General features: G+C 43.8%; 1 protein-coding gene across 3 annotated transcripts in view; it reads right to left on the reverse strand.

The window, feature by feature from the left end:
• IQUB (IQ motif and ubiquitin domain containing) overlaps positions 1 to 27,153 on the reverse strand; it is a 54,465-nt gene that overhangs the window by 13,210 nt on the left and 14,102 nt on the right. For all 3 annotated transcript variants that reach the window (XM_074942345.1, XM_074942344.1, XM_074942346.1), the window contains exons 8-10: positions 23,731 to 23,906; positions 8,431 to 8,601; positions 7,169 to 7,345 (exon numbers count right to left, since the gene is read on the reverse strand). In XM_074942345.1, coding sequence (XP_074798446.1) covers positions 7,169 to 7,345; positions 8,431 to 8,601; positions 23,731 to 23,906 — 524 coding nt within the window. The remainder of the gene's footprint in view (positions 1 to 7,168; positions 7,346 to 8,430; positions 8,602 to 23,730; positions 23,907 to 27,153) is intronic.

The following is a 27,153-nucleotide window of genomic DNA, read 5'->3' on the forward strand; positions in this document are numbered from 1 at the left end:
CATGGCACTTTCTGTTCTGCCTGGACATAAGCAAGTCCACATGAGGAGTCCCCCACCTCTGGAAGATGATGCTGACCATCTCCGGAAAAAGAGATTGTGACACTACGCCCCATATTCTTCACAGAGATATTATTGTGATACGGTTATGGAATAACTATGATGTACTTTATGCAACATAGGTCATGTGAGATATCATTGAAAAGGTTATAATTTACTGAATATGATTATCCTATTTGTATGCATGTATCATTTTTGGTTTCTGAAGTTAGGAATACTGTCTATGCATCTATTACAAACGTGTTTACACCTGGGGAACGTCCACTGGGCAGAATGCAATCAGTCTAAATGGCTGGCTGGGAAGGGCCACTAGGAAGAACAATAGGTCTTAGAAGAAGAAGCTAATCTCCCACCAGGAAGCCTTCCTGGGGAGCCTTCCTGAGGCTGCTGCAAATAGCCTGCGAGTCATGGCTGCTGTAACCCTACGGGGACATGTGACCAAGTCACCTGGTACTGGACTCCATCTTGAAATACAATTGTTTTTCCACTGACCAGACATGAGAACCAAGCTTGGAGACAAAGGATTCCCACCATATGCAAAAGCTATTTAAGCCAGGGGAGTGACATCATTATGGTTCTTCACTGACTCCCCACCCAAATCGATTCTTGGAAACACCTGGGGTACAAGGACTGGACTAGGGAAGAAGGGTTGGACCCAGGCTAGAGGAATTTCTAGCCTGTGAAAGGAATGCCTGGGGTTTTTAAGCTACAAGCAAGTGCAGCTGGCTCCTCAAGAATCTTTGCAAACTGCCTAAAACAACAATTAGGGTGAGCGTTTGCTACTCATATCCAGTCTCTTTAGTAGATTAAGCTTAGATTGCATTTTTGTTTACTTGCTAGGTAATCTGCTTTGGTCTATTTGCTATACCTTATAATCACTTAAAATCTATCTTTTGCAGTTAATAAACTTGTTTTTGTTTTGTCTAAAACCAGTGTGTGGAAATCATAACTTGTGGCTAGCTGGTGAAAGTGTGAGACCGGGAGTGTGTCTGTAGCTTGTCACAGCATTACAGGGTAAGTGGGAGCCCAGGCTAGTGGTCGGTGGGTTCAGTGGTACTCCAGTTCCAAGTCGCACCCTGGGGGGAACTTCTCATAGAGACCATTTGTGGGGAGACGAGAAGGTCCTGCTGAGGTGATCTGCTAGCATGTTCCTGGCCCCAGGGAGATGTGCAGCTATGAGATGAATGACATGTGAACACAGAAGTCCAATAGCTAGAGAGCTTCTTGGCAAAGGGCTGATGAGCGGGCTCTGCCTTGTTTGTTGATATAGAACATTGAGGCGGTGATGTCTGTCAGGATCTGAACCACCCTGCTGCTCAGATGAGGCAGGAAAGCCTGGCAGGCCAAGAGAACTGTTCTGAGCTCTCTGATGTGTATGTGGAGGAGGCGATCATGACTCGACCAACGTCCTTGCGTACTGAGATCACCCAGATGGGCCCCTCACCCCAGGTCCGAGGCATCAGAGACCAAGGTCACCGACGGAGATGGGGCCGCAAAGGGGACTCCCTCCAACACCGACACAGGATGCAGCCACCATGTGAGGGACAACAGGATGCAGGTCCAGTTCCCTGAGTACGCAGTCTATGTTGTGTCTGTTGGGGATGTAGATCGATGCCAGCCAGGCCTGTAGAGGTCTAAGATGAAGCCAAGCATGCCGGCTGCCATGTAGCCCAACAACCTGGTGGTGAGAGGGTGGGCTCACATGTAAGAGATTAAGTCTGTCATGGCTCAGAATCAGGCCTTGGGGAGGAAAGCTCTAGCCTGAGTGAAGTCGAGGACTGCCCCAATGAACTCTATTGCGCTGCACCGGAATTAAAGTTGATTTTTCCTCGTTTATTAACAGACCTAGATTATGACAGGTGGAGTGAACTACACTGAGATGACATCGCACCTCATCCCGGGAACAGCCCTTGATGAGCCATTTGTCAAGGTACAGATAAAACTGGACATCCCAACGCCTCAAGTAAGCGGCCACTGGTGCCATGCACTTTGTAAACAGTCTCGGGGCTGATGAGAGACCAAAGGGCAGTGCCGTGAATTGGAAATGGCACTGGCCAAGTGAAAAAAGGAAGAACAGCCTGTGTAATTGGAGACCATGCGGAACTTCAACTTTCTGAGATGCTTATTGAGGCGTCGCTGATCTAGGATAGGTTGCAGGCCCCCTTTCGCTTTCAGGACTAGGAAATACTGGGAGTAGAACCCCTTCCCCCTCATTTCCCGAGGGACCTCTTCTACTGCCCCCAGACATAGGAGTTGCTCATGAGAAGGGTCCCTGAAGAGGGTCGGAGGGAGGGGCGGCCAGGAACTGTAGGGTGTAGCCCCAAGATATTATGTCGAGCACCTAACGGTCCAAGGTTACTTGTGAACAAGATCACCAGAAGGGGTGCAGGTGATTAAGGAAAAAATAGGAGGGTGGATCCTGGAATCTGACTGGGGTGCTGTTCTTAAGCGCACCCTCAGAATGACTGTGTCTGGCCTCTCTGGTGTCTCAAAGGGCCCAGTTGAGAGGCAAATGGGAGGACGAGGGGCAGCGTCACTTAAACCCCTTGTCTCTGTCCTTTTTCCTATAGGTGCCATGTCATGAAGGCCACCAGGACGTAGGAGGAGGAGGAGGAAGAGAAAGAGAAGGTGGAGATGGAGGAGGCTCGAACTGCTTTCTAGCCCGCTGTGGAGTGTGGAGGCCCAGAAAGCGTAGGGTGGGACAGGACTCTTTAAGGCTGTGCAGCCTTGCATCTGTGAGCTCAAAGAAGAGCCCTGCTCCCTCAAATGGGAGGTCCTGAATAGTAGACTGCATCTTCTGGGATAAACCTGAGGAGTGCAGCCAAGAGTTGCACCTCATCACCACTGTAGGGGCCACAACCCTGGCCACCGAGTCTGTAGCATCCCAGACCATCCTGGAGGCCTCTTGCAACTGCTTTATCCTCCTCCACTATCGTGACAAATTCCTGTGCGTGGTCCTATTGCAGGGCCTCCTTGAACTTGCCAAGGGAGCCTCATAGTCTTAAAATTGTACCTGCCCAACAGGGCCTGATGATTAGATACACAAAATTGCAGGCTGGCCGTCGAATAAATCTTTCTGTCAAAAAGATCCAGTCTCTTGGCGTCTTTTTTCTTTGGCGTGCCGCTCGTCTGACCCTGCCTGTCCCTCTCATTAACTGCGGACACAACCAGTGACCCAGCTGGTGGGTGCGTATAGAGGTATTCAAACCCCTTTGTGGGGACATAATACATCTTTTTCACCTCTTTGGAAGTGGGCGGAGTGGAAGAGGGGGTCTGACATAACACCTTAGCAATCTTGAGGACCCCTGGGTGGACTGGTAGCGTGATGCGGGCCAGGGTAGTGGAAGAGGCTCCTCCAACTCCTCAATTTCCAGGTTTAGGTTGGCAGCCACCCTTTTAAGGAGAGCCAGGTGCTCTTTAAAATAGTCAGTCAGATTATCAGTCTGGGAAAGGCTGCCACCGCTTTGTCCGGTGAGGAAGACAACGAGGGCATCGCAGAGGGACGGGTGGATCCCCCTTCCCCTTCTGGGGAGGGCTGTCTAGGCATCCTGCTGTGTTGCCCTCGTTTCAGGCTCCGCACTGTGCTTCGAACCTGGTGTCAGTGGTGCCAGGGATGGTTTGTCCGAGGATGCCAGGAAGGAGTGGTGGGAATATGGAACTGGCATCATCGGCATGCCCCAAGGGTTCCAACAAGGCCATTAAGCAGACCATTGGCCCTGCTGCCATGCTGCTGCCACTGATGTTGTTCCAGTTTCCAGGGTTGATGGGGATCCATGCCTTCTTGGCCAGGGGCTGAACTCCAGTTCCAACTTGGACCATTCCCCTTCCGGTGACCAAGATGGGTCTGTGGAAGCTTGTGTCTGCCATCTGACTCTTGGCAGAGACCGATGCCTAGAAGGTGGAGATCAGCATCTGTCTGTCGAGCGGTACTGGGGCAGCGGAGACCAGTGCTGCGACAGCGAGTGGTCCCGCGCCGGTGGGGACCGATGCCTGGGAGATCGTCTAGGCGATAGAGACCTGCTCCTGGGAAATCTCTGGCAAGAGGTTAGCCAGTACTAAGAGTACAGCGATCAGTGCCTCGATTCTTGTGTTCCATGCCTCGTGGAAGGAGAGCGTGGTGCTGGAGACCTGGGTCTTCTGGCCAGAGACAGAGGTTGCAGGACCAGAGTCCTAGGTTGCGGGGACAGGGATGTAGGCCTACGATCCAGGGATCGATGGCGATCCACCACTCTCTTGGGGGAGGTCCCATGGCTGGCTTGCCCTTGGATTACATTGCAGGGCCTTAGCTCTTGGAGCGGAGTCTGCGGTACCGGCAGGCCCATGAGGTCTTTGGCCACCTGGGCAGCTTCGGGCATTGAAGGTGCCAGTGGCAGCTGGGGTCCCCTCTCGCTCCCAGGAGTCACAGGCAGATCCCTGGTTGGGCTAGGGTGTCTGACTGTAGTGGTACCCCTATAGCTCCGGGGTGAGCGCGCGGCGTGAACTAGGTCCTTTGCCAAGAGCCCCTGTGCCCTCCTTTGATGGCGCTGGGGAGCTTCTTTTCTTTTGCCCCTTTCTGGGCACTGGCAAGGAAGAACAGTGCCAGGCAGAGCCCGTTGCTGGTGGGGGGCTCTGCACTGATATGAGGTGCGAGGAGCGGAGTCTGATCAGGAGCTTCGATGCCGGATGAAGTGCAGCCTCCAAAAGGAGGGCCTTCAAGCGGATATCCCACTCCTTTTGGGTTCAGGGACAAAAGTTCTTGCAAATTCTGCACTTGTTCTTTATATGGGATTCCCCCAAGCACGTCAAACAGCTGCTGTGGGGATCACTAACAGGCATTGGCCTGTTGCATGATGAACATGCTTTGAAGCCTGGGGAACAGGGCATGCTGGGATTCTAAACTAACAACCAACACTTAACTAAATGACTAACTACGTACCTAAGCACTATATACAAAGAAGATAGACAATGGGCTGTTAAGAACTGATAATGTTCTATATAAGATAAGGCACTCCAACCAACCGTCACGGATGGTAAGAAGGAACTGAGAGGGTGTAGGGCCGGCGGCGCCTAATATACTGACGCATGAGCACAGCACTCCAGAGGGCACCACTGCCAACCCTACAGATACCGCTATGGCAAAAATCTCAGAAGACTGTGCACGTGGACACGCACGCACCTAAAATGGAATCGACATGAGCAAGCACTCAAAGAAGAAAATAAAGATGTCATATGTGCTTCTTCACTGTCACCATGCTCTGCAGGACCAGTGGGGAAATGGTGTGGACAGGGGCCAGGCCCAGATCTCTAACTGAGCTACTTTCATCAGCTTGGCAAGTCAGTCCCCATGTTTGGCCAGTTGTCATTTTGAATGTGCTCCTCTGCTTGTCTCCTCCGCCTGGATGCCATTTAGCAGCCATCTTGTTTGTGATGTTGTCTGTAGCACAGGCCAGTTAGAAGGCTTGTGGCACCAAATACAAACATAACTACATCTGTAATGTTTAACCCACCTGCAGATAACCTGATTCCTCAGAAGAGACAGATCTCACCCCCACAAATCTTGGCTATGACTGAGCTGCCATCTGCCCTGACTACCACAAAGTTACTGCCTCCAGGTCCCCTGTCCCTACTACCTGCTGCTGCATAGCCTCTACATGCTGGTTACTGATACCCAGTCACAGCTTACTGGGTCCCCCTACCCTGGATGCCAACAAATCCCCAAGGGATGGGGGACTCAACTAGCTCCTGTTGGTTTCTAAATAAAAGAAGTCTGCCGATATGCCTGCAAGAAGGCAGAAAGTAGATGTAAAGAGCAGAAGCAGCAGCAATACCACCCTACAAGCACAGGAGGAGCAACTGTATAGGCAGCAACCTGATGCCCACTCAGGGGAAGGTGAGCACGCCAGGCCCAGTGAAGCATCATACCCCCCTCAAGGCAAACTGAGCGTAATGAATCCTGGGGCCATCCAGGACCCACCTAGGAGAAGCCAAGCTCAGCAAAGCATCTGTGTCAAACGGTTGAAGCTTTTTATCCAGACTTTAGTCTAAGTGGGAAGTGGAGCAGGTTGCTTAGATTGATTGTTCACTAGCTTCTTCACCACTCCATAGTTGTGGCCCCTTTTCATGAGAGAATCATGGGTCATACAGTTTTAAGAGGGGGTGGATGTGGCTTTGTTGTGTTGAAACTATCCAGTATAGGCACTTTCCCCATTTGTGCATCCAACTATGGTATTTCTGCAACTTTGCTCCACTACATCCTATTTACCAAGGAGCCCGGAAGATAAGGATCTTAGACTACATCTTGTTGTTTAATGAATCAGTTGTTTCACTGAATCAGTATAGTCTCTAATGGCATGGTAAGTATAGTAATTTGTACATATATTTATGCGGTCATAAGCCTTATCAAACATCTTTAATTTTGTACAATATACAGTTTTTGAGAATACTATTATAGAAGCATACAGCAACTAAGTCTCTTGGTCAGGCTTTCATTATATCCCACGTTGACTACTGCAGTCTTTTCCTTCTTTGGCCTCCCTAAAACTCTCATTTTCCCCCTCCAGTCCAAACAAAATGCTGCAGTGAAAGTCATCTTCCTGCTAAACATTTTGATCAAGTCTCTCTCTCTGAATCTCTCTACTAGTTCCCCATTTGATATTGCATCAATTGTAAGTGTCTTGTCACCACCTTCAAAATTCTACATAATTCTGCTGCTTCCTACTTACCTAAGCTTACCTTACTTCACTCCCTACAGCTCTTGTGCTCTGCCAATGCTCCCACACGGAGCACCCATTGGTTAGAATCTCAAAAAAACCCCACCTCCATGTCATCTTCCATACATGCAGTATACCTTCCTGAGCTCATCTGTGCGGCTTCTACCATTTCCACATTTTAGTTCCTCTTGAAAACCCACTCCTGCAGTTCTACCTATGGCCAATCTTATATTAATAAAAAGAAAAAAGCATATGATGTTTCCCATTTCCTCTCTCCCGTTACCTTGTGCCTGACGGCCCATCCTTAAAACTGCGAGTTCCTTGGTAGAAAGACTATTTTTGCTTCTCTGCCTGTAAACACTGAGCATATAGTGAGCTCTACCATAGACAAATATCAGAATCATAATAGAAAGGAGAAATACCTTAAGTACTCTAGTAACCTCAGGGTTAAAGATTGGAGTTTTAATATACTGAAGAAATAATGTGCATATTCTTTTTCTGAGTCCTTCTAGATTGCATTCTTTCACACCTCGCATCATAAGATCAGCCTCTCTGTCAATTAATTCCACTATTTCATGGGTGAGTTTACACTCGTGTTCCTACACAAACAAAATAAAGTTACAACACGGACGTTGCTGATAAATATATATATACATATATAGCTCTCTGTGTGTGTGTTATATATAACACCAACAAAATCAGCATAATATTCTGTGGTGAAATCCCTGCAGGTTTGACAGAGAATTATACAGTAGAAAAATGTTCCATTCTGATGCTACCGACCTTCCTCTACCACTATCTCAAAAACACAGAAAGGGAGATGGATGGTAACAGGTGAATGATGCCGCTTAAATTCAGCCTTCTTTCCTCCAATAAAAATCCTGATTCTACAGCAATTCCAGTTTTCCCAGAATGCAGGATTTGATCTGGATCATTATTATTGTGAAAACAACAAAAACCAAAAACTATAAGCTCCTGCAGTTGATTAACGAGCACTATTTCTAGAGCTGTTCTGACTTTGGACCCAATTCTGATTTCATCAAAGCCAAGGCAAAATCCTCACTTTGGCTTCGATAAGATCAGGATCAGGCTCTTCTATTCTATTTAGGTGCAAGTACCATCACCAAGGTACCAGAGTGCCTTCATGATGTTCAAACAAGGAAATTTAAAAAAAAATCCTGTTAATTTTTTCTCCACTAAAAAGGGAGAGGAAATCAAAGTTTGTGAGACAGAAAAATTACAATCCAAACTAAGAGACATTTCATAACCAAGTTTCTGAAAAGGTATTTCGAATACTGCAGCATAAAAAATGAATGAAAATAAATGACATTAAAAGTATCTCTCCCAGTTTTATCCAATTACTGTAATTATTAAACTTCATACTAAAACTGTATTAAAATTTAACACAAATTTAACATCACAGTGGAGGGTTATAACTTTAAAATTACCTTAAGAAATGAATACTTATCATACAAAGTGATAGTGAAACTTGAATGTATATTAAATTGATCTTTCCTAATTTAACAAATAGCACTGGTTAGCACACCACATTCATGCCACCACATCCTCACAACTGTTTGCCAAGAGAAACCTTGCTGATGTGTCCGCACCAATTAAATGACTATGGCTCTAGGTATGGAACGTATAACCAAAAGTTAAACTTAAGGGGAAGACCAAAATGTACCTTCACTGTATGTTTGAGTGTTAACAGCACATCCAGCCTCTCATCTTTTGGGAGGTCTTTCATACTAATGCTGCGGTAGATCTCAAGCAGTTCTCTAGCACGTAGTGTAAACCGTGTATCCATTTCAGTCATTTTTCCATCATATGCTTTCCATCTCTTTGGCTCTGCACACTTGAGAAACAATTTGTATCAATCAGAGATATTTTAATTTGATCAACAGCCAAAAAAGTACATTGTGTTACAAAAAGTCTTACCATAATAAACAAGGAGTCAGCTTTAACACTTATCTAATACAGAAGGCTCTTTCTACCACCAATATTTCCACAATATATATTGTACCCTAGAGTAAAGTTTCAATATTATATGACTTGTAAAAAAAAAAAAACAGGCCATAATAATTCAGACTTACAACATACTAAAAATAAAGGACATTCTCCCACAGAGAAATGCTCTGTTAGTTTAAAATGAACTTACTGAAAGTGGTACTGGAATACATGCTCAAGATCTGATCCTGCAGTCATTAATCAGGCAAAACTGCCACTAGAGTTAACGGGAGAATTGCCTGTAAGGACTGCAGGCTTAAGCCCTTAAAGCCTATTGTGCTGTGGAATATTTTCTGGGAGACGTTATTTAAGATGAAATATTGTTATGACTGGGTTGTAGAAATGGCCAGTTTACATATATATTGGGTCCAAGCTATCTTCCCTCAGTCAATCAGTCAAGTATTTATAATTCTGATAATGGTAGTTCTTGGCATTTTTCTTTCCATTCATAAATTTGGGGAAGATCAAGCCCTATAATAGGGGTTGCTATTGCTGGACCTAAAGTTCTCTGTCTCCCAGAACCAAGTGTGTTAGTGCCACTTTCACATTTCAAGAGAATAAGAGTATGGGTATGTCTACACAGCAACGTAAGCCTAGGGATAGTGGGACTTGAGTCAGCTGATCTGTGTCAAGGAACCCTGGGCTTGAGCATCTACATTGCATTTTAACAGTAGGTTAAGAATTTTCTGACCCATGCTGAAACCTAAGGCTCTGGTATCCACGCTGCAGTGCACAGACCTGAGTCAAAATAACTATATCCCACACTGCCTAGCACCCTTGCCCCTACCAATGTCACTGCTCTAGCTCTAGGAAGGTGGTGCACTAGGGAAAAACTCCACTGCCCCCTCTGCATGTTACAGGAAATTTGAACTGCCTGCCAACACAACCTGCCAAGCAATCCTTGTGTTCTGTGCTCTGCCAGCTACCAGAGCCAGCAATGTGCAGGAGGTGCCTTTTGATGAACTGCTCTTGCTTGTGCTTTTCCTTCTGTGTCAGGAAACTGGCAAAGCACCTGCAAGGTGCTGGTGGACATTTCAGTGGCATTTTCTGTCTCACCAAAGGTACCTGATGGATCTGTAGGAGGAGGCGGTGGCAGAGGAGAATCCTGGTATTGTAGACTCACTGGCAGATGCTGCTCAGTATAATTGGCAAAGCTGCTGATACCCCCTATGTAGATTGCTGCTTCTGATGCAGGGCCACAAGCACAGACAGGTGAGACCACATTGTCATGCAGACCTGGGATGACCAGCAGTGGGACCAGAACTTTCGCATGAAGAAAGCTACATTTCTGTAGCTTTGCGAACAGCTTGCCTCCACCCTCCAAAAGAGACTCACATGAGGTCAGCCTGGCCAGTACAGAAGTAGGTTTCTATAACTGTCTGGAATCTGGCTAGCCTGCTACAGGTCCATTGCTAACCAGTTTGGGGTTGGAAAGTCGATTATCGATAAAGTGGTGGCAGAGATAACTGAAGCAATCAGGTGTGTGGTTTACCCCAAGGTGGTGGGCATTAAAGATATTCCAGAGGTAATTGCTGGCTTTGAAAGAATGGGGTTTGCTAACTTTGGTAGTGGTATTGATGGGATTCATGTGCCCATAGTTTGCCCTTCTCAAGGAGCACATAAGTACATAAACCACAAAGGGTACTACTCCATTGTTATGCAAGCACTAATGGACCACAGAGGCAGATTTATGAGTGTCAGTGTGGGCTGTACAGGAAAATTTCACAATGCTAGACATTTTCATCACTCAGGAATCTACATTCATGGACAGACTGGGATACCAGTGCCACCAAATGACATTGACATAAACAATGTTACTGTTACCACTGTTATTTTGGGGGACCCCGTGTACCCTCTTTTGCCTTAGCTTCCGAAACTGTACCCTGATTTCAGAGGCCCTGGTGAAAAAAAGGCTTAATTACACTCTCTGCAAGTGCAGAATGGTTGTTGTATGTGCTTTTGGCACATTAATATCACATTGGAGGTGTTTACCATTGGAGGTGTTTACCAAAACCCATTTTGGATGCCAGTGCAATTAATGCTTGTGACAGTCTATACTATTATGGTCACCACTTTTACAAGACTATGATAAATTTTGTACAAAGTATGTCTTGTGAAGTATCATTTGAAAAGTCATAATCTGCTGAGTTTTATTGTCCTTGTAAAATGTGCATATCAACATTGTATAGGAAGTTATAATATTCTACGTATATCATTGTTAACATGCTCCAAGGGCCAGACAAGCAGGTCCAAACCAGTTTTTCAGAGACAAAGACTAACTGGCACCACAGCCAGGTGTTAAAGAGCAATCATCGGCTTAAGCAGCCATTCTTCAGCACTGGAAAGGTGTAAACAAGAAATTTACATTTAATCTCAGAGACCGTTCAAACCTCAGATAACAAGACACTGTTTGTCTGCACCTCAGTGGGGGGTAATCCTCAAAGAGGAGAGAGGGTATAAGAATGAGAGACAATGGCCTCCACCTCACCTCTCCTCCTCCCATATCTCTGCTCATGACATCAATGATTCTCAAACAACTGAAATAAGGAGGAAGTGGTCCCAGGCTGAAAGGAGATGCAGGCTGTGAAATTTATAACAGTGTATGATGAGACAAAACCTTTGCTTCTAAATTCACTTAGCTTGTTAAGTTAGATATTAGTTTCTGTATTACTCTTTTATTTTCTTTAGTAACCAACCCTGATTTTTAAGCATTATCACTTGTAATCACTTAAAATCTATCTTTCTGTAGGTATACTTATCTTATTGCTTTATCTTAACCACTGAGTTTGGATTAGAGTGTGTGGGAAACTCCATCTGTGATAACAAGGCTGGTGCATATATCATTTTCCTTTGCTGAAATGACAGATTTACCATGAGTTTGTATTGTCCAGGAGGGTACTGTGCAGTACAAGATTCACATTTCTGGTGTCAAGACTGGGGCTAAGAACATGTGGGTGTCACCCTGTATGTAATTCATGAGTGACTGGTCAGAGTGTTTGTATTTAACTGTGTTTTACATGCTAAAGGCTGTAAGCAGGCCAGTAGTGGATGTTCTGACAGCAAAGCAGTGTAAAAGGCACCCTAGGCTAGATAATTAAGGGCACACAGTTGTTCAACAGTACAGATTGTACCCTGGGGAATGCCACAATGCTGTCCAAATTACTCTGGCTTGCAGTGCTCTTCACAGCCTTTGTGAAGCCAGAGGTTTGCCATTTCCCCCTGAATGGACCTATGACAGCAAGGGGATGCTGAACTGGTACCCTCAGCCAGAAAATGCAGCTACCACTGTGGGAGCTGGTTGTACCTGGGCAGCAGAACTAAGGGATGTGTTGTGTGCTCACATTATGGACTTGCATGGCCCAGTGGAAGAAGGGGAACAGTACTTGTATGAATGTGTTTTTTGGGGGGAAACAATTGGCTCATTGGAGGGGCAGTGTTTGGGAGAGGGGTAGTCCTGATGCCATGCAATACAAGTCACAATGACATGAGGAACATGAGGAAAAATGAATTTGTATGTGGTTTGGGGGTTCATCATCACAGTGAAAGTTACGAACCTGTGAGCTTTAATCCCAGCTCTACCACTAACTGCTGTGAAGTGTTGAGCAAATCACTTAGCCTCTCTGTGACTCAGTTTCTCTCTCTGTTAAATAAGGATATTAATACTTTCCTATCTGTAGAACAGGGTTCTATGATTTAATTAGTGTTTAGACAGCATTTTAAATGGGTAAACCAGTAAACACTTCTTACTGCCTACTGCACAGGGGTGCTAGGAGGATAAATTCATGACATTTGTAAGGTGCTCTGATATTATGGCAATAGGGGCCATATAACAAATGTGAATAGTGCATATTAGGAACTAAGAGCCTGCAAAGCTTTATTTTAAGAAACAGTTTAATTTTCAAGTTATGTAGGCACAAAAAAGCAGAAAAAATTGAAAATAGGACTTTACAATTGCAAATTTGACCAATTCTTAACTATATCATCACTAGGTATGGAACTATAATTAAATGAGGTACTGTGTAGGGCTATAATTAAATGAAGTACTGCTAACTGGAACTGATGGTCTGGAGCCAAAATGGATTAAGAAATCTGAAAGGAAACAGGACAGACCCTATAATGAAATCCTAAATCTCTGAATTAGAGCTGGTAAACTCTTGCAAAACTGGAAACAAGCAATTTTTACTCTACCAAGACAGAAGTTTATTACTTTTGTTTTGTCATGCATGCATGCATAGTAAGACAAATCCTTTAAAAATGTTGTAAGGGTTACATTAGCCTGCATCATTAGAGTCCAATGCCAACAAAGTAGTCAGTTCTCTAACTTTACACTAAGACAGTTAAATTCTTCTGATATGATTTTCCAGTGGGTATATGAATTCAATTTTTGGCCTCCCCCGCCAATTAAAAACTTGACCTTTGGCTATCCTAGTTTGAGACTTGTTGTGTCAGGAAGAATTAAAGTGCAAGGTTCTCTTTAGGACATGCTGATTACAGCTAGTTGAGACAAATTTACAAAATGCATCCGATGAAGTGAGCTGTAGCTCACGAAAGCTTATGCTCAAATAAATTTGTTAGTCTCTAAGGTGCCACAAGTACTCCTTTTCTTTTTGCAAAACACTTAAGTGATCTAGCAGTTTTATACAGTGCAGAAGGTCTCTAAAATTGGGTCACCAAATCTACAACAGCAGGGTTAGAAAGTATGAAAATCTTGGTATAATCTGTCATTTTGGAATTTCTGATGATATTGTAAAGTGGTACTATAAAAATGAAATGATGCACCTAAATGTAACATGCAGCTCCTCTTTGAAGAAATAGTAATGTCATCAGTATGAAAAGCAAGATTGTCAATGCTTGAGAAAGAATCTCAAGCTCTCTGATTTCAGGCTTATTTTCATGTACTCACAATTGATGCAAGAAATTTAAAACTTCCGCATTTTTTTACAGCTCTCTCCTGCCTTTTAGTTTGCTGGCAGCAATGTGGAATTTGCAATAATCCTGTTATCTGAATTGCTTCAGGGAACAGGACTACTGTAATTGCACTCTGCTGCCAGCACATAAAAGCAAAGCAGAGCATCAGAGGAGAGCAATACAAGAACACAAGCATGAAGAGAGAGAACAGAAGAAAAGAAAAGGGAGACAACATAGAATGGGCACAGAAAAGGCAGTTGAGAAACAGTACAAAGCATGAAAACTATGAACACCATGAGCAAGAGTCAGGGCCAGTTCTAGGATTTTTGCCGCCCCAAGCAAAAAAATTTTTGGCCACCCCTGTTTTTTTGTCTCCCCACCCCGGCCCCCCAACTCCGCCCCTTCCCAACCCCTTCCCCAAAACCCCGGCCCCGCCTCCTCCCCCAGGCGTGCTGCATTTCCCCCCCATTGCTTCCTGAAGCTCCCCCCCCGCAACCCCTCGCCCTATCTCACCTCCGCTCTGCCTGCTCCCCTGAACACACTGCCGCTCCGCTTCTCCCCCTCCCTCTCAGGCGAGGGAGAGGCAGCGCATTCAGGGGAGCAGGTGGAGTGGAGGTGAGCGAGGGTGGGGGGAGCGTAGGAAGTAACGGGGGGGGGAGTGGAACCGCTCCCCGCTCCAGCTCACCTCCGCTCCACCACCGCCGCCTCCCCCAGTGCGCTGCCACTCGGCTTCTCCTCCCTCCCTCCCAGGCTTGCCGCGTGAAACAGCTGTTTCGCACGCTGCAAATCTGGGAGGGATGGGGGAAGAAACGGAGCGGCGGCAGCGCACTCAGGGGAGCAGGCGGAGGCGGAGCGGAGGCGAGCTGGGGCGGCGGGGGCACATTTCTAGGGGCGGCATGGCTGGCACCGGAATGCCACCCCTAGAAATGTGCCGCCTCAAGCACCTGCTTGTTTTGCTGGTGCCTAGAGCCGGCCCTGGCAGCAGTAAATAACAATAGTCATATAGCTCCTCCCTGAAGCACTCTCATAGCTATATTATGATTTCTATTGCTGTAAGATATTACCCTTTTAAAACACATACACATACAACAAATGAGGAAGTCCAATTTAAAAAGAGAAAGAAAGGATTTGGAAGGGAAGGTAATAGAGGGCCAAGAGAAGTCATTCTAAAAATACATTAAAAGCACCAAAACAATTAAAATTTAGAAGCAGGAAGGGATGAAATGAGAAATATTTTGCAGGGGAGCAAGTTTCACACCACAAGACTATTGCAGCGAAAGTGCAATTGCCTGTAGACTTCAAATATGATGGCGTGATCTTTAAATGGCAAGTGGGATGCGACTGCAGTTACATGTCCGTACAAGGTTCAAGTACCAGGCCTATAATGCAGTCAGGCCTAGTCCGTGAGAGGCAGACAAATGTAAAAAAACCCCACATAGCAGTATCATATAAACACTGTAGTTAATGGTGCTACTGAATTGGGAATAAGCAAAAATGATGGAGAAGCCCAAGTGACAGCCCAACAAAGAAGGAATTAAAATAATCAAGCCCAGTGTTCGCAAGGGCAATTATTACTGTTGTTAGGTTATCACTGAGACAATGTGGGTGAAGTAATAACTTTTACTGGACCAACTTCTGTTGGCGAGAGGGACAAGTTTTTGTGCTTACACAGAGCTCTTCACCAGGACACTTTGGTTATCGTGACATAAATACTGTATGTAACCTGCACAAATTCTGAAATTAAAGAAAGCAGCATTTCTGTATCATATCAAACACATGGCTTTCCACAAAAAGAGCACAATCAACAGGGATGCCAACATTCTAAACCTCAGTCACTTCCTCTCAAGGAATTCCCTCAACAAGTGAGGACACAAAAGAGCAAGCGTTTCTACAAAACAGCAGACTGGTATTCCCAGTCTAAGGAGGAGAAGCATCCAGCTGGTAATATCAAGCATTCTCCCAGAGCAGAAACTAAAGCTGCAGGGTCCCTGGGTCAAGAGATATCCAGTTTTGTATGATTAGCAAAACAAGGATATTCTAACCCCTTGTCCGGGGATCATCTTATCAACAACATGAGTACCTGGAGTAAAACCATTTTTCGGTGTAGCCATTCTGTGGGCACTCTCTTCATCCCCCTAAAGAAACATCTACACCACACACTCAGCCCAGGTCTGTGGTACCTGGGCTTGGGAACTCAGTGTTTCCAAGCCCATGTTTGAGTGTCCACACTGCATTGCAAACCTAGGTTTACAATTGCTGGACCCGGGGGTCTCACAGTTGTGCTAGCGCATCCATATTGCGCTACAAAGACCTTTGAGTCTGTAGCTTGACCTGTGTCCACACTGCAAAATGACAGGGCTTAGATGCAAGTCATAGCAGAAGTGGGGGTCTGACCCACCCCCCTACCAGGGTCCTAGGACTTGAATGCTTGCTGGCACGAGTCAGACCGATTTGTATGTGGATGGAAGAGGGGTTGGGGCTCAAACCTGAATCAAAGCCCAAGCTTAGTGTACAGCATAGACACACCTTAAATAAACTCAAGGAATTATTCTTCCAGGAAATCCTGTGCTTTGGCTGATCTGAACAATATCTGTGAGGACACCAATATCAGTGTTGACACAAGATCAGATAACTCGGTCATGAAATTCCCTATTAAATATGATGTGGCCCACACACCAGCAAAACCATCAACTTTTGTCTTGCATCATGGCCATAGGAGAAGATAAGAGATGGCCAGATGTTCAAATAACCTACTGCAGATACCGGTTTATCTCATGTATTTCTACAGTTATACTGCACCTCCCTTTCACTCACCATGAGGTAGGTGAAGCATTCAATATCCACCTGGAACCAGCCATGCCAAACTGGATCTCTGCATCATCATCATCCAACCAGATTTTAGTGATCCACACCAATGTCTAGATAACTCTCCACACAACGATCAAGAAGTAAAGTGAAGTTATTCAAAACAGATCTAACATTATCCATTCAAAAACTCATGCAGGAAGAGCCTATGCTACCTGTTTCACTCTGGCCACATGAATTCTTCACAATGTGAGTCAAAGTTATTTGCTAAAGAAACCTAAAACCAGGAAACTTTTGCCATCCTTGAGAATCACCTGCTAACTCCCTCACCAATGTCATTTTCCCCACAAGGAACCACCTTTCATCTACCCCAACACTAAAAACACAAAAGGCAGGAATTCTCACTCTCATTACCTCAGTGCCTGATAGATGTATATACATCACAAGGGAAATAACGATGAAGAAAACTCATACCCCCAAACATTCCAAACAAAAGAAAAACCACAAAAAATAAAACAAAAGTGGGGGAAAACTCACTAATTCTTCACTTAAAACATCAAAAGCCAAAGAAGACTTTGCCACAGACTCTCAATATAGAAATTAAAACAAAAAATTATTCATAAACTCAATCACACATAAAGATGCTCCAGAAACATAACCATCTGGGGGGAAGAGGAAGAAAGGAACAAACAGGTAATGGGTAATAAAATGCATTTGCTGACCTCAGCACCCCACTCCTCGCCACAAATCAGGGTACTCTGAAGGAACAGCTTTTTTCTTTGCTCTCCTGAGTTAACTATGGAGCTCCTGAGTGTACAGGTTGAAATTAAAATACAGAAGATGATATTTGGGAACAATCTTCTTACACTTAAAAAAAGAGGGGTCTACAAGGGGGAGAATATAATGGGTTTAGATTGAAAGCCTATGTTCCAAGTTGGCTGTAAACTCTGCTGGGGAAGAAGCAGTGTAATATTTCATTAGAGAGCCACTGTCTGAGCACTAAATAGACCTAACATTAAAAAGCAGAAGTAATATAGATCACTCATTTTTTAGCAGTATTAATGCTCAGAGAGGAGACTGAAAGGGTAAAAACTCATGCTTTTGATACCAATTCCATGATTTTACTTAGCAAGTATCCTGATTTTTGTACTCTTGAAAAAGAGCAATATTGGTTGAGCCTATAGCATACATCAATGTAGCAGAGTTATAGACCCACCTACTAATTCCCATCAACATTTCAGAATGGATGTTCATAATGAGGAAGGTTAAATATATTATCTAATCAGTATCAGCTGAGCAGTTCTCTTGCTTTAGCTCATAAATGTTAACTTGAGTACTCAACAGAATTCTATGTTCAGCAAAAAAAAAAAGACATTAAATAGCATGAAGTATTTGCTTCATACAATATTGCTATGCTTTGTTTTCAATCAAAGATGATAAACTGCAACTAAAATTCAAACATTTGAAAGTTATATTGAAATACTTCTGTTTTGTAGGAGGCTAGTAACATCTGCAAGTGGGTAAATTAACTCAGCATATTACTATTTCTTTTGAGTACGGTCCCTTGCTGGCCACTTCTGGGGGCCACCTGAGGTTAGTGCTGCCCAGCTAGAGTCTGTATCCTGAACCCTCTCCCGCACCCCAACCCCCGGCCCAGCCCTGAGCCCCATCCCGCACACAAACTCCCTCCTAGAGCCCGCACCCCCTCCAGCACCCCATCACCCCTTGCCCCAGCTCTGAGCCTCCGCTGCACTCTGAACCCATTGGCCCCAGCCTGGAGTCCCCTCCTACACCTCCGCAGTCCGAACCACTTGGCTCCAGGCCTGAGTGCCCTCCTGCAACCAAACTCCCTCCCAGAGCCTGCACCCCATCCCCTTGCCCCAGCTCTAAGCCCCCCCCATACTCTGAACCCATTGGCCCCAGCCCGGAGTCCCCCTCCTGCACCCCTGCACTCCGAATCCCTTGGCCCCAGCTCAGAGTCTGCACCCCCAGGTGGAGTCCTCACCCCCTCCTGCACCCCAACCTCCTGCAACAGCCTGGTGAAAGTGAGTGAGGGTGGGGGAGAGCGAGTGATGGAGGGAGGGGTGATGGAATGAGTGGGGGCAGGGCCTCGAAGAAGGGGCAGGACGGGGCAAGGCCTCAGGGAATGGGCAGGGCAGGGGGTGTGGCAAGGGTGTTCGGTTTTGTTCAATTAGAAAGTTGGCAACCCTATTTCTACTTAAGGAGAAGATTAGGTCTTCACCATCTTTAAAGTCTTACAGTCGATAAAAACTATGACGACAAACTCTGGGCCAGATTTTCAGCTAATGTAAACCAGCATATGTCTGCTGAAGACAAAGTATGCAGAGTTACTCTGAGAATCTGGCTTTCTGATTCAAAGGCCCTCATTATCAACACATGGATCATGGAAGCACAGGCACAAAAATGCAAGCACTTACATAAGTAAACCAGCAACTGGTCTCACATCCAGATAATTAAGAGCCTGACTTCCCTTTTTCCCCACACAGCTGTGTGTGCAACCAAAGTACATAAGTGTGTAAAAGCAGCCATGCAATTATACATGCATTTCTTCATATGTAAGAAGGCTTCTACCCAGGAAAATGGAGTTCTCAAAATCTAGAGTTGGTGATGGAAAATGGCACTAAGGCCCTGTCTTTTACTGAACTCTTCAAATCTTGATTTAAATCAAGTTACAGAGAATCCACCATCTACTTTAGTTCAAACCAGCAAGTGATCTATGCCCCAGGCTGCAAAGGAAAACAAAGAACAACCAGGGTCTCTCCCAGTCTTACCTACGGGGGGAAATTCCTTCCTGACCCCAAATATGGAGATCAGTTAGCCCCTGAACACATGGGTGAGACCCACCAGCCAGATGCCTGGGAAAGAATTCTCTGTAGTAACTAAGAGCCTTCCCTATCTAATGTCCCATCTACCATTTAATGAAATCTTTAGATTTATTGCACTTGGACTCACTTTCAGCTTGGTCTTAAAAATAATGTAAGAATTCCTCTAGTTAAGTAAAAGTACAAGTACATTGTTTCTGATAATGCAAGCAACAAAACCAAGGAGAATTTTATGATGTTACATTTGCAGACCATGGCTAGCTGATCAAAAATCTGTATGTCTCCCAACAAATTCTTTATTTTTATCTTTTCAATAAGCTTTACATATAACAAAATGCCAAATGAATCTCTCTGATAGTGTTAGATACCACAAACACCATATTATGTAAATTTACATAAAGTATCTAGAAGCCACAAAAAACAATTGTAAGATAAAATTTACCCCAAAACTTTAGCAGCAAATGTTGTATTAAAAAAATTAAGATTAATGATATTTCTCTCTCTCCTTGATTTCTTTGTTGTACTTTCCCCGCTTTTATATCCTTGTATCAGTGTTCCCCGTAAGTAGGTTTCCAACAAACTAATTTTTTTGTCATGTTTAATAATTTTTTAGGTTTTCCATTTATTTTCTTTCACTTATTCTCTGATTCTGTGTCACTTTTCATATTATTTTTCTCTTTCCTGTCTATATCTTCTATCAGTATGGTTTATTATACATTTTAGATATCTTTTTGTTCCTTCCTCTCATCTCTTCATTTGTTGAAATTCTACTAAACATCCTTCTCTCCCTTTTCACATTTTCTCTCCTTACCACATCCACTCATTAGGTAACCTCTGCTAAGTTTCAAAAGGTCTTCACTTGGCTCAAACATTCTCTCCTGTTCCCATAACATGGTTGAGGTCATCCCAAAGAATCTCTTCTCCACTCATCCCAAATTGACAGGGTCAGAAAAACATGAAGAGTGTCTGCCAACTTCATGCAGTATTATGGTTGTCACACTACTACCTTAGTACTTCTCAATCCTTCACAGCTGTTTAAGCTTTTCTGATCCATTTGTAGAAAGGAACAGAATATTACTACATCTCCTAGCTAAGAGTAATGAAGATTTCTAAGAGCTTCATGCTGAGCTTTAACATTAACGTACCTTTATGTCGTCTCTGTTAGGTAAGTATCCCCATTTTATAAATGAGAAAACTGAGGCACAGAATGGTTAAGTTACCTTCCTAAAGTCAGACAGGAATAAAATCCAGGGATGAAATCCTGCCCCCACTAAAGTCAGTGAGAGTTTTGACACCGAGTTCAATGAGGCCAAGATGTCACCCAAGGTCTCCTTACTTTCTGTCCTGTGTATTGAACCATAAGTAAATCCTTTCTTCCAACTAAGAGGCAGGAATGTCTGGCAGCTGCAGCCTGTGCTGCATTGGGAATCACTGCTATGTCTGGATCCTGCTGAATAAAATGTTTAGAGCGAAGAGCAGCTAACAAGTCATTCTTCTCCTGAGCCAAAACTCCTAGGTAATCTGTGGGTACAAAGAGTAACTACTTCACATTTGGGGACAATTTATACCTTCAAATCAGTGGCAGTGCTATGGGTACCCGCATGGCCCCATAGTAGCCAACATTTTTATGGCTGACTTGGAACAACACTTCCTCAGCTCTTGTCCCCTAATGCCCCTACTCTACTTGCGCTACATTGATGACATCTTCATCATCTGGACCCATGGAAAAGAAGCCCTTGAGGAATTCCACCATGATTTCAACAATTTCCATCCCACCATCAACCTCAGCCTGGACCAGTCCACACAAGAGATCCACTTCCTGGACACTATGGTGCTAATAAGCGATGGTCACATAAACACCACCCTATACCGGAAACCTACTGACCGCTATGCCTACCTGCATGCCTCCAGCTTTCATCCAGACCACACCACACGATCCATTGTCTACAGCCAAGCTCTACGATACAACCGCATTTGCTCCAACCCCTCAGACAGAGACAAACACCTACAAGATCTCTATCAAGCGTTCTTACAACTACAATACCCACCTGCTGAAGTGAAGAAATAGATTGACAGAGCCAGAAGAGTACCCAGAAGTTACCTACTACAGCACAGGCCCATCAAAGAAAATAACAGAACGCCACTAGCCATCACCTTCAGCCTCCAACTAAAACCTCTCCAACGCATCATCAAGGATCTACAACCTATCCTGAAGGACGACCCATCACTCTCACAGACCTTAGGAGACAGGCCAGTCCTTGCTTACAGACAGCCCCCACAACCTGAAGTAAATATTCACCAGCAACCACACACCACACACAGAACCACTAACCCAGGAACCTCTCCTTGCAGCAAAGCCTGTTGCCAACTGTGTCCACATATCTATTCAGGGGACACCATCATAGGGCCTAATCACATCAGCCACAATATCAGAGGCTCATTCACCTGCACATCTACCAATGTGATATATGCCATCATGTGCCAGCAATGCCCCTCTGCCATGTACATTGGTCAAACTGGACAGTCTCTACGTAAAAGAGTTAATGGACACAAATCAGACATCAAGAATTATAACATTCAAAAACCAGTCGGAGAACACTTCAATCTCTTTGGTCACTTGATTACAGACCTAAAAGTGGCAATTCTTCAAAAAAAACCTTCAAAAACAGACTCCCAACAAGAGACTGCTGAATTGGAATTAATTTGCAAACTGGATACAATTAACTTAGGCTTGAATAAAGACTGGGAGTGGATGGATCATTACACAAACTAAAACTATTTCCCCATGTTTATTTCCCCCCCCCCACCACCACCGTTCCTCAGACATTCTTGTCAACTGCTGGAAATGGCCCACCTTGATTATCACTACAAAAGGTCCCCCCTCACACACTCTCCTGCTGGTAATAGCTCACCTTACCTGATCACTCTCCTTACAGTGTGTGTGGTAACACCCATTGTTTCATGTTCTCTGTGTATATAAATCTCCCCACTGTATTTTCCACTGAATGCATCCGATGAAGTGAGCTGTAGCTCACGGAAGCTTATGCTCAAATAAATTTGTTAGTCTCTAAGGTGCCACAAGTCCTCCTTTTCTTTTTAAAGAGTTATTAGTTACTATAAGAAATCTTACAGATGCTGTGAACAGCTCAGAACCAAGTATCTTATATGAAGGAAATTTGTTTTTTATTTAGTTAACCAACATGATGGGAACTTAAGTGAAGAGAAAAAGGAGACATCTCTATATAATACAGTATAATATAAATGCATCCAATAGCCATTTTTGAAAAAAAGTGTATAGTTTACTTTGGAGTTTTGAATTCCACTATCAACTTTGTTTTTGAGGCATTTATAACTTTGTCATTTTAATTTGCTTGATGCTGAAATTTGCCATTCAGGGCCCCACTCCAAATATATTTTTGTTATTTGCTCCCCTCCCCACCCAACATTTCATTTAAATTGGTTTGGCCAGTTCTTTGTAGGGTTGTCAACTTTCTATTTTCTGAAAACAGGGCACTACAGCACGTCCCTTTTTGACTGGACTTTCCGGCCGAAAACCAGACACCTGGCAACCTTTGTTCTTTGTCTTATGCTTACGCACACACACACCCCCACACCCCTACCCAACAAACAAAATGAAATTTTACAGGTACCTAAGGCATGTTTTGACAAAATGCAGTAACTGATTTTTCAAGATACACATACAGCATATCAGAGGGCAGGATCAGGTGTTTATTCATTAGTTTTGATTAGTGACACTGGGTATTTTGGAGAGAGAAATTAATTGGCAGAATTATTTAAAAGTTTCAAAAAAAGATCATGCATTTAAAGTAACTACTTTTCATGTATGGGTTCCTACATGATAATAACGTATACTGTACTGTGCAAAAACTAAAATAGCACACATTGTCCTGACACACTGTGTCACACAGCTCTAGAATGATATGCATTCTGTTAGGGCCTGACCTTGTATCACTAAAGTCTGAGAGCACAATTAGGTCCTTCATGCAGAATATTCTTATAAGGCAAAATTAATCAACTCAGTGTTAATGTCATTATTATAATGTACTTATATCTTGCTGTGCCTTGCTGTGCTGTGCCCAGAGTGAAACACAGATGGTAGGTTACATGATGCATTGTTCTCATATCTTTTCAAATAACTAGATAAGTTATGAAGTAAGTGGCAGCTTGAACTCTGTGCTTGGGAAAAATGAAGTGTCCATTAAATTGTACCAACATGAATAAAGACCTAAAAACTATAACTAATGAGGCAATTCTATTCTCTGACAAACATGTGAACGTCTGCACTATGCATAACTGGTCAAGCTAATTACAGTGGTTTACTTTTGTCTGCTGGTTTGTAAATGATATTAGGTTTTTGAACTTTGGGTACATTCATGTTCAGACTGAATTATGTCACCAACCTTATCCAAAAAGAACAGTACTGCTTTTTGCTGGTTCTCTTCATCTGCATTTAGTTTGTGTCTCCCAATGGAAGCAATCAGCTGTGTCTCTTGTTCTAGAAGTGCACAGAGGGCTGCCTTTCTTTCTGCTCCAGCGAGAGTGCTGTTAATGCGCTCAATCTCCTCCTGCCTCCATGCTATATTCATTAAAAAAAAATGGATTTTAAAACTTCTAAAAGTTTACCAGCTGGACATTTTTGCTTTCACATTCTGTCAATATGTATTTATTTTTCAATGTTTAATGCCAAACTTTCAGTTTCCTAACAAATGACTTGTACATTTTTAAGTTTGTTATGCATATTTTTCATACAAATTAGACAGCACAGAGATGGATCAAATTATGATATAGATATGCTATGTACATTCATCTCCCCAGAGCTGCCATCTTGTGCTCGACAATCTAAAATGTTATTGAGAAAAGATCCCTAGGCCTTACAGTTGTAAAGAAAATCTTCAAAACATGAATCAAGTGTAACTGAAAAAATGAATTCTCCTGAGTTTGCAGAGAGCCTGAAACAATAGTTCTAAAAAGTGTGAACAGTTCCAGTTCATTTCAATGAGGTATTAACTCAGACATCCAATGACAGTTTAAAAACCTATATTAACTCTTTCATTGCTGATCAAAGCATGTAAGAAATCAAAAAATTTATATTATGAACATCTGCCCAAGTTACTAGAAGTGATATCTCATTTTGGCACCTTTAGTGGTTGATGCTTAGAGTCCTACCATTTCTGTCCAATCAAAAAGTCAAGCCCAAGGAACCTAGGGACATCAAATCCGCAGTGAGGTGGAATCAAGCCCAAACAGTCCAGCAGAGTCCATGCATTTATTGGAATCCTTTTGAGAGGAAGCCAAGCCCAAGAAGTCCACCAATGGAGCTCAGCTGAGGACTCATGATCCTGTTTTGAACATTTACAGAATATACTGTATAGTGAGCAGAGTTCCATTTGTGGGCAAACCTAGGTAAAATACCAGTACTTCCTCCTTCTCCCCTCCCCCCAATAGTTTGATCCCTGAACATAGATATTGTGCACCAAAATCATGAGATAAAAGCAATTACAGTATGTAAATCATATCACACAGCTGAGAATCTGGCCTTCTGACTCCTAGAACCACATTATCAAAAAAAAAAAAACTAACAGTGGAAAGCCAGGGAGAAAATCGTTAGAGCAACTGCAGCACTTGAATATACAAGCCAGGCAACTGTACTAACTTGTTTAAATAACTATTACATACATATATAGATCATAGAATCATAGACATATTGGGCTGGATGTGACCTCGAGAGGGCATCTAGTCCAGCGCTTGGCATTGAGGCAGGACCAAGTAAGGTTAGATCAACCCTGACAGCCAAACCTGTTCTTAAAAACCTCTAATGATGGGGATTCCTCAATCTCCCTTGAAAGCCTTAATTAATTCCAGTGCTTAATTATCCTTATAATTATAAGGTTTTTCCTAATATCTAACCTAAATCTTCCTTGATGCAGATTAAGTATCCTAAACCCAGTGGACATGGAAAACAATCAATCCTTAATCTCTTTATAACAGCCTTTAACATATACGAAGATTGTTATCAGATTCCCCCTCAAGTCGTCTTCTCTCAAGATTAAAGATGCTCAGGGTTGTTGGGTTTTTTTAACCTTTTCTCATAGGTCAGGTTTTCTAAAGGTTTTATCATTTTTGTTGGTTTTCTATGAACTCTCTCCAATTTGTCCACATTATTCCTAGTGTGGCACCCAGAACTGGACACAACACTCCTGCTCCAGCCTCACCAGTGCCAAGTAAAGTGGGACAATTACCTCTTCTGTCTTTCACACAACACAGCTGTTAATATACCCCAGAATGATATTAGCCTTTTTTGCAACTACATCACATTGTTGACTCACATTCCATTTGTGATCCACTGTAACTCCCAGATCCTTTTCAGCAGTACTACCACCTATCCAATTATTCCCAATTTTGCATTTGCGCATTTGAGTTTTCTTTCCTAAGTGAAGTACTTTGCACCTGTATTTACTGAATTCCATCTTGTTGATTTCAGACCACTTCTCTAATTTTTCAAGGTTGAGTTGAATTCTAACCCTGACCTCCGAAGTAAAGTAACTCCTCATTTAAAGTCGTCCCGGTTAACGTTGTTTCCTTGTTACATTGCTGATCAATTAGAGAACATGCTTGTTTAAAGTTGCACAATGCTCCCTTTTAACACTGTTTGGCAGCCGCCTGCTTTGTCCACTGCTTGCAGAAAGAGCAGCCCGTTGGAGCTAGCTGGTGGGGGCTTGGAACCAGGGTGGACTGGCAGCCCCCCTATCAGCTCCCCGCTCCCCTAAGTTCCCTGTGCGGCAGCCGCCCAGCAGGCTATCAATTGCCGGCAGTTCAGCTGTCCATCCCCCCCACTGCCATGTGCTGCTCCTGCCCTCTGCCTTGGAGCTGCTCCCGGGAGCCTCCTGCTTGCTGTGCAGGGATGGTGATGGAAGAGAGGGGTGATAATGTCAGGGTGTCCCCCTCCCCTCTGCTCCTGCCCCCCGCTTATCCCCATCTTCATAGAGTGGGGCGGGGGCGGGGGGGAACACAACTAGCAGCAGCTGCTGTCTTAACTTGCTGATTTACTTAAAAAGGCAGTGTACTTAGAGTGGGGTCAGTGTACTTAAAGGGGCAATGCACATCTCTCTCTCTCTCTCACACACACACATAGGGTGTGTGTCTCTGTCTGCCATGCTGTCTCCCCTCCCTCCATTTGTGCTGCCTTGTAGAGTGTGAGGCTACATTAACAACAATGTGTTAACCCTTGTGGGCTCAGCCGAGTGCTAGTTCATCATTTAGCAATAAGGCATTCCCTGAGAAATATCCCACCCTCTGCCTTCACCACCTCAACCAAGCTTCACAGTCATCATTGCTGTGTACAGTATTAAATTGTTTGTTTAAACCTTATACTGTCATGTGTGTCTGTGCCAAAAGCCTTACTAAAATTAAGATATATCAAGTTTACAGTTTCCCTGCATCCACTAAGCCAGTAACCCTGTCAAAGAAGGAAATTAGGTTGCTTTGGCATGATTTGTTCTTGATAAATGCAGGATGGCTATTGCTTATAACCCTATTATCCTCTAGGTCCTTACCAATTGATTGTTTAATAATTTGTTCCAGTATCTTTCCCAATATTGAAGTTAGGCAGGCTGGTGTATATTCCCTGGGTCCTTTTTGTTCCTCTTTTTAAACACAGATACTAAGTTTGCCCTTCTCCTCTTCTCTGGGACCTCAACTGTTCTCCATGAGTTCTCAAAGATAATTGCTAATGGTTCCAAGACTGCTTCAGATAGTTCCTTAAAGTAGTTTAGGATTAATTTCATCAGGCCCTAAATATTCTTTAACCTGTTCTTTCCCTATTC

Source organism: Natator depressus, chromosome 1 (assembly GCF_965152275.1).
Source record: "Natator depressus isolate rNatDep1 chromosome 1, rNatDep2.hap1, whole genome shotgun sequence".
NCBI classification, from domain to species: domain Eukaryota; kingdom Metazoa; phylum Chordata; order Testudines; family Cheloniidae; genus Natator; species Natator depressus.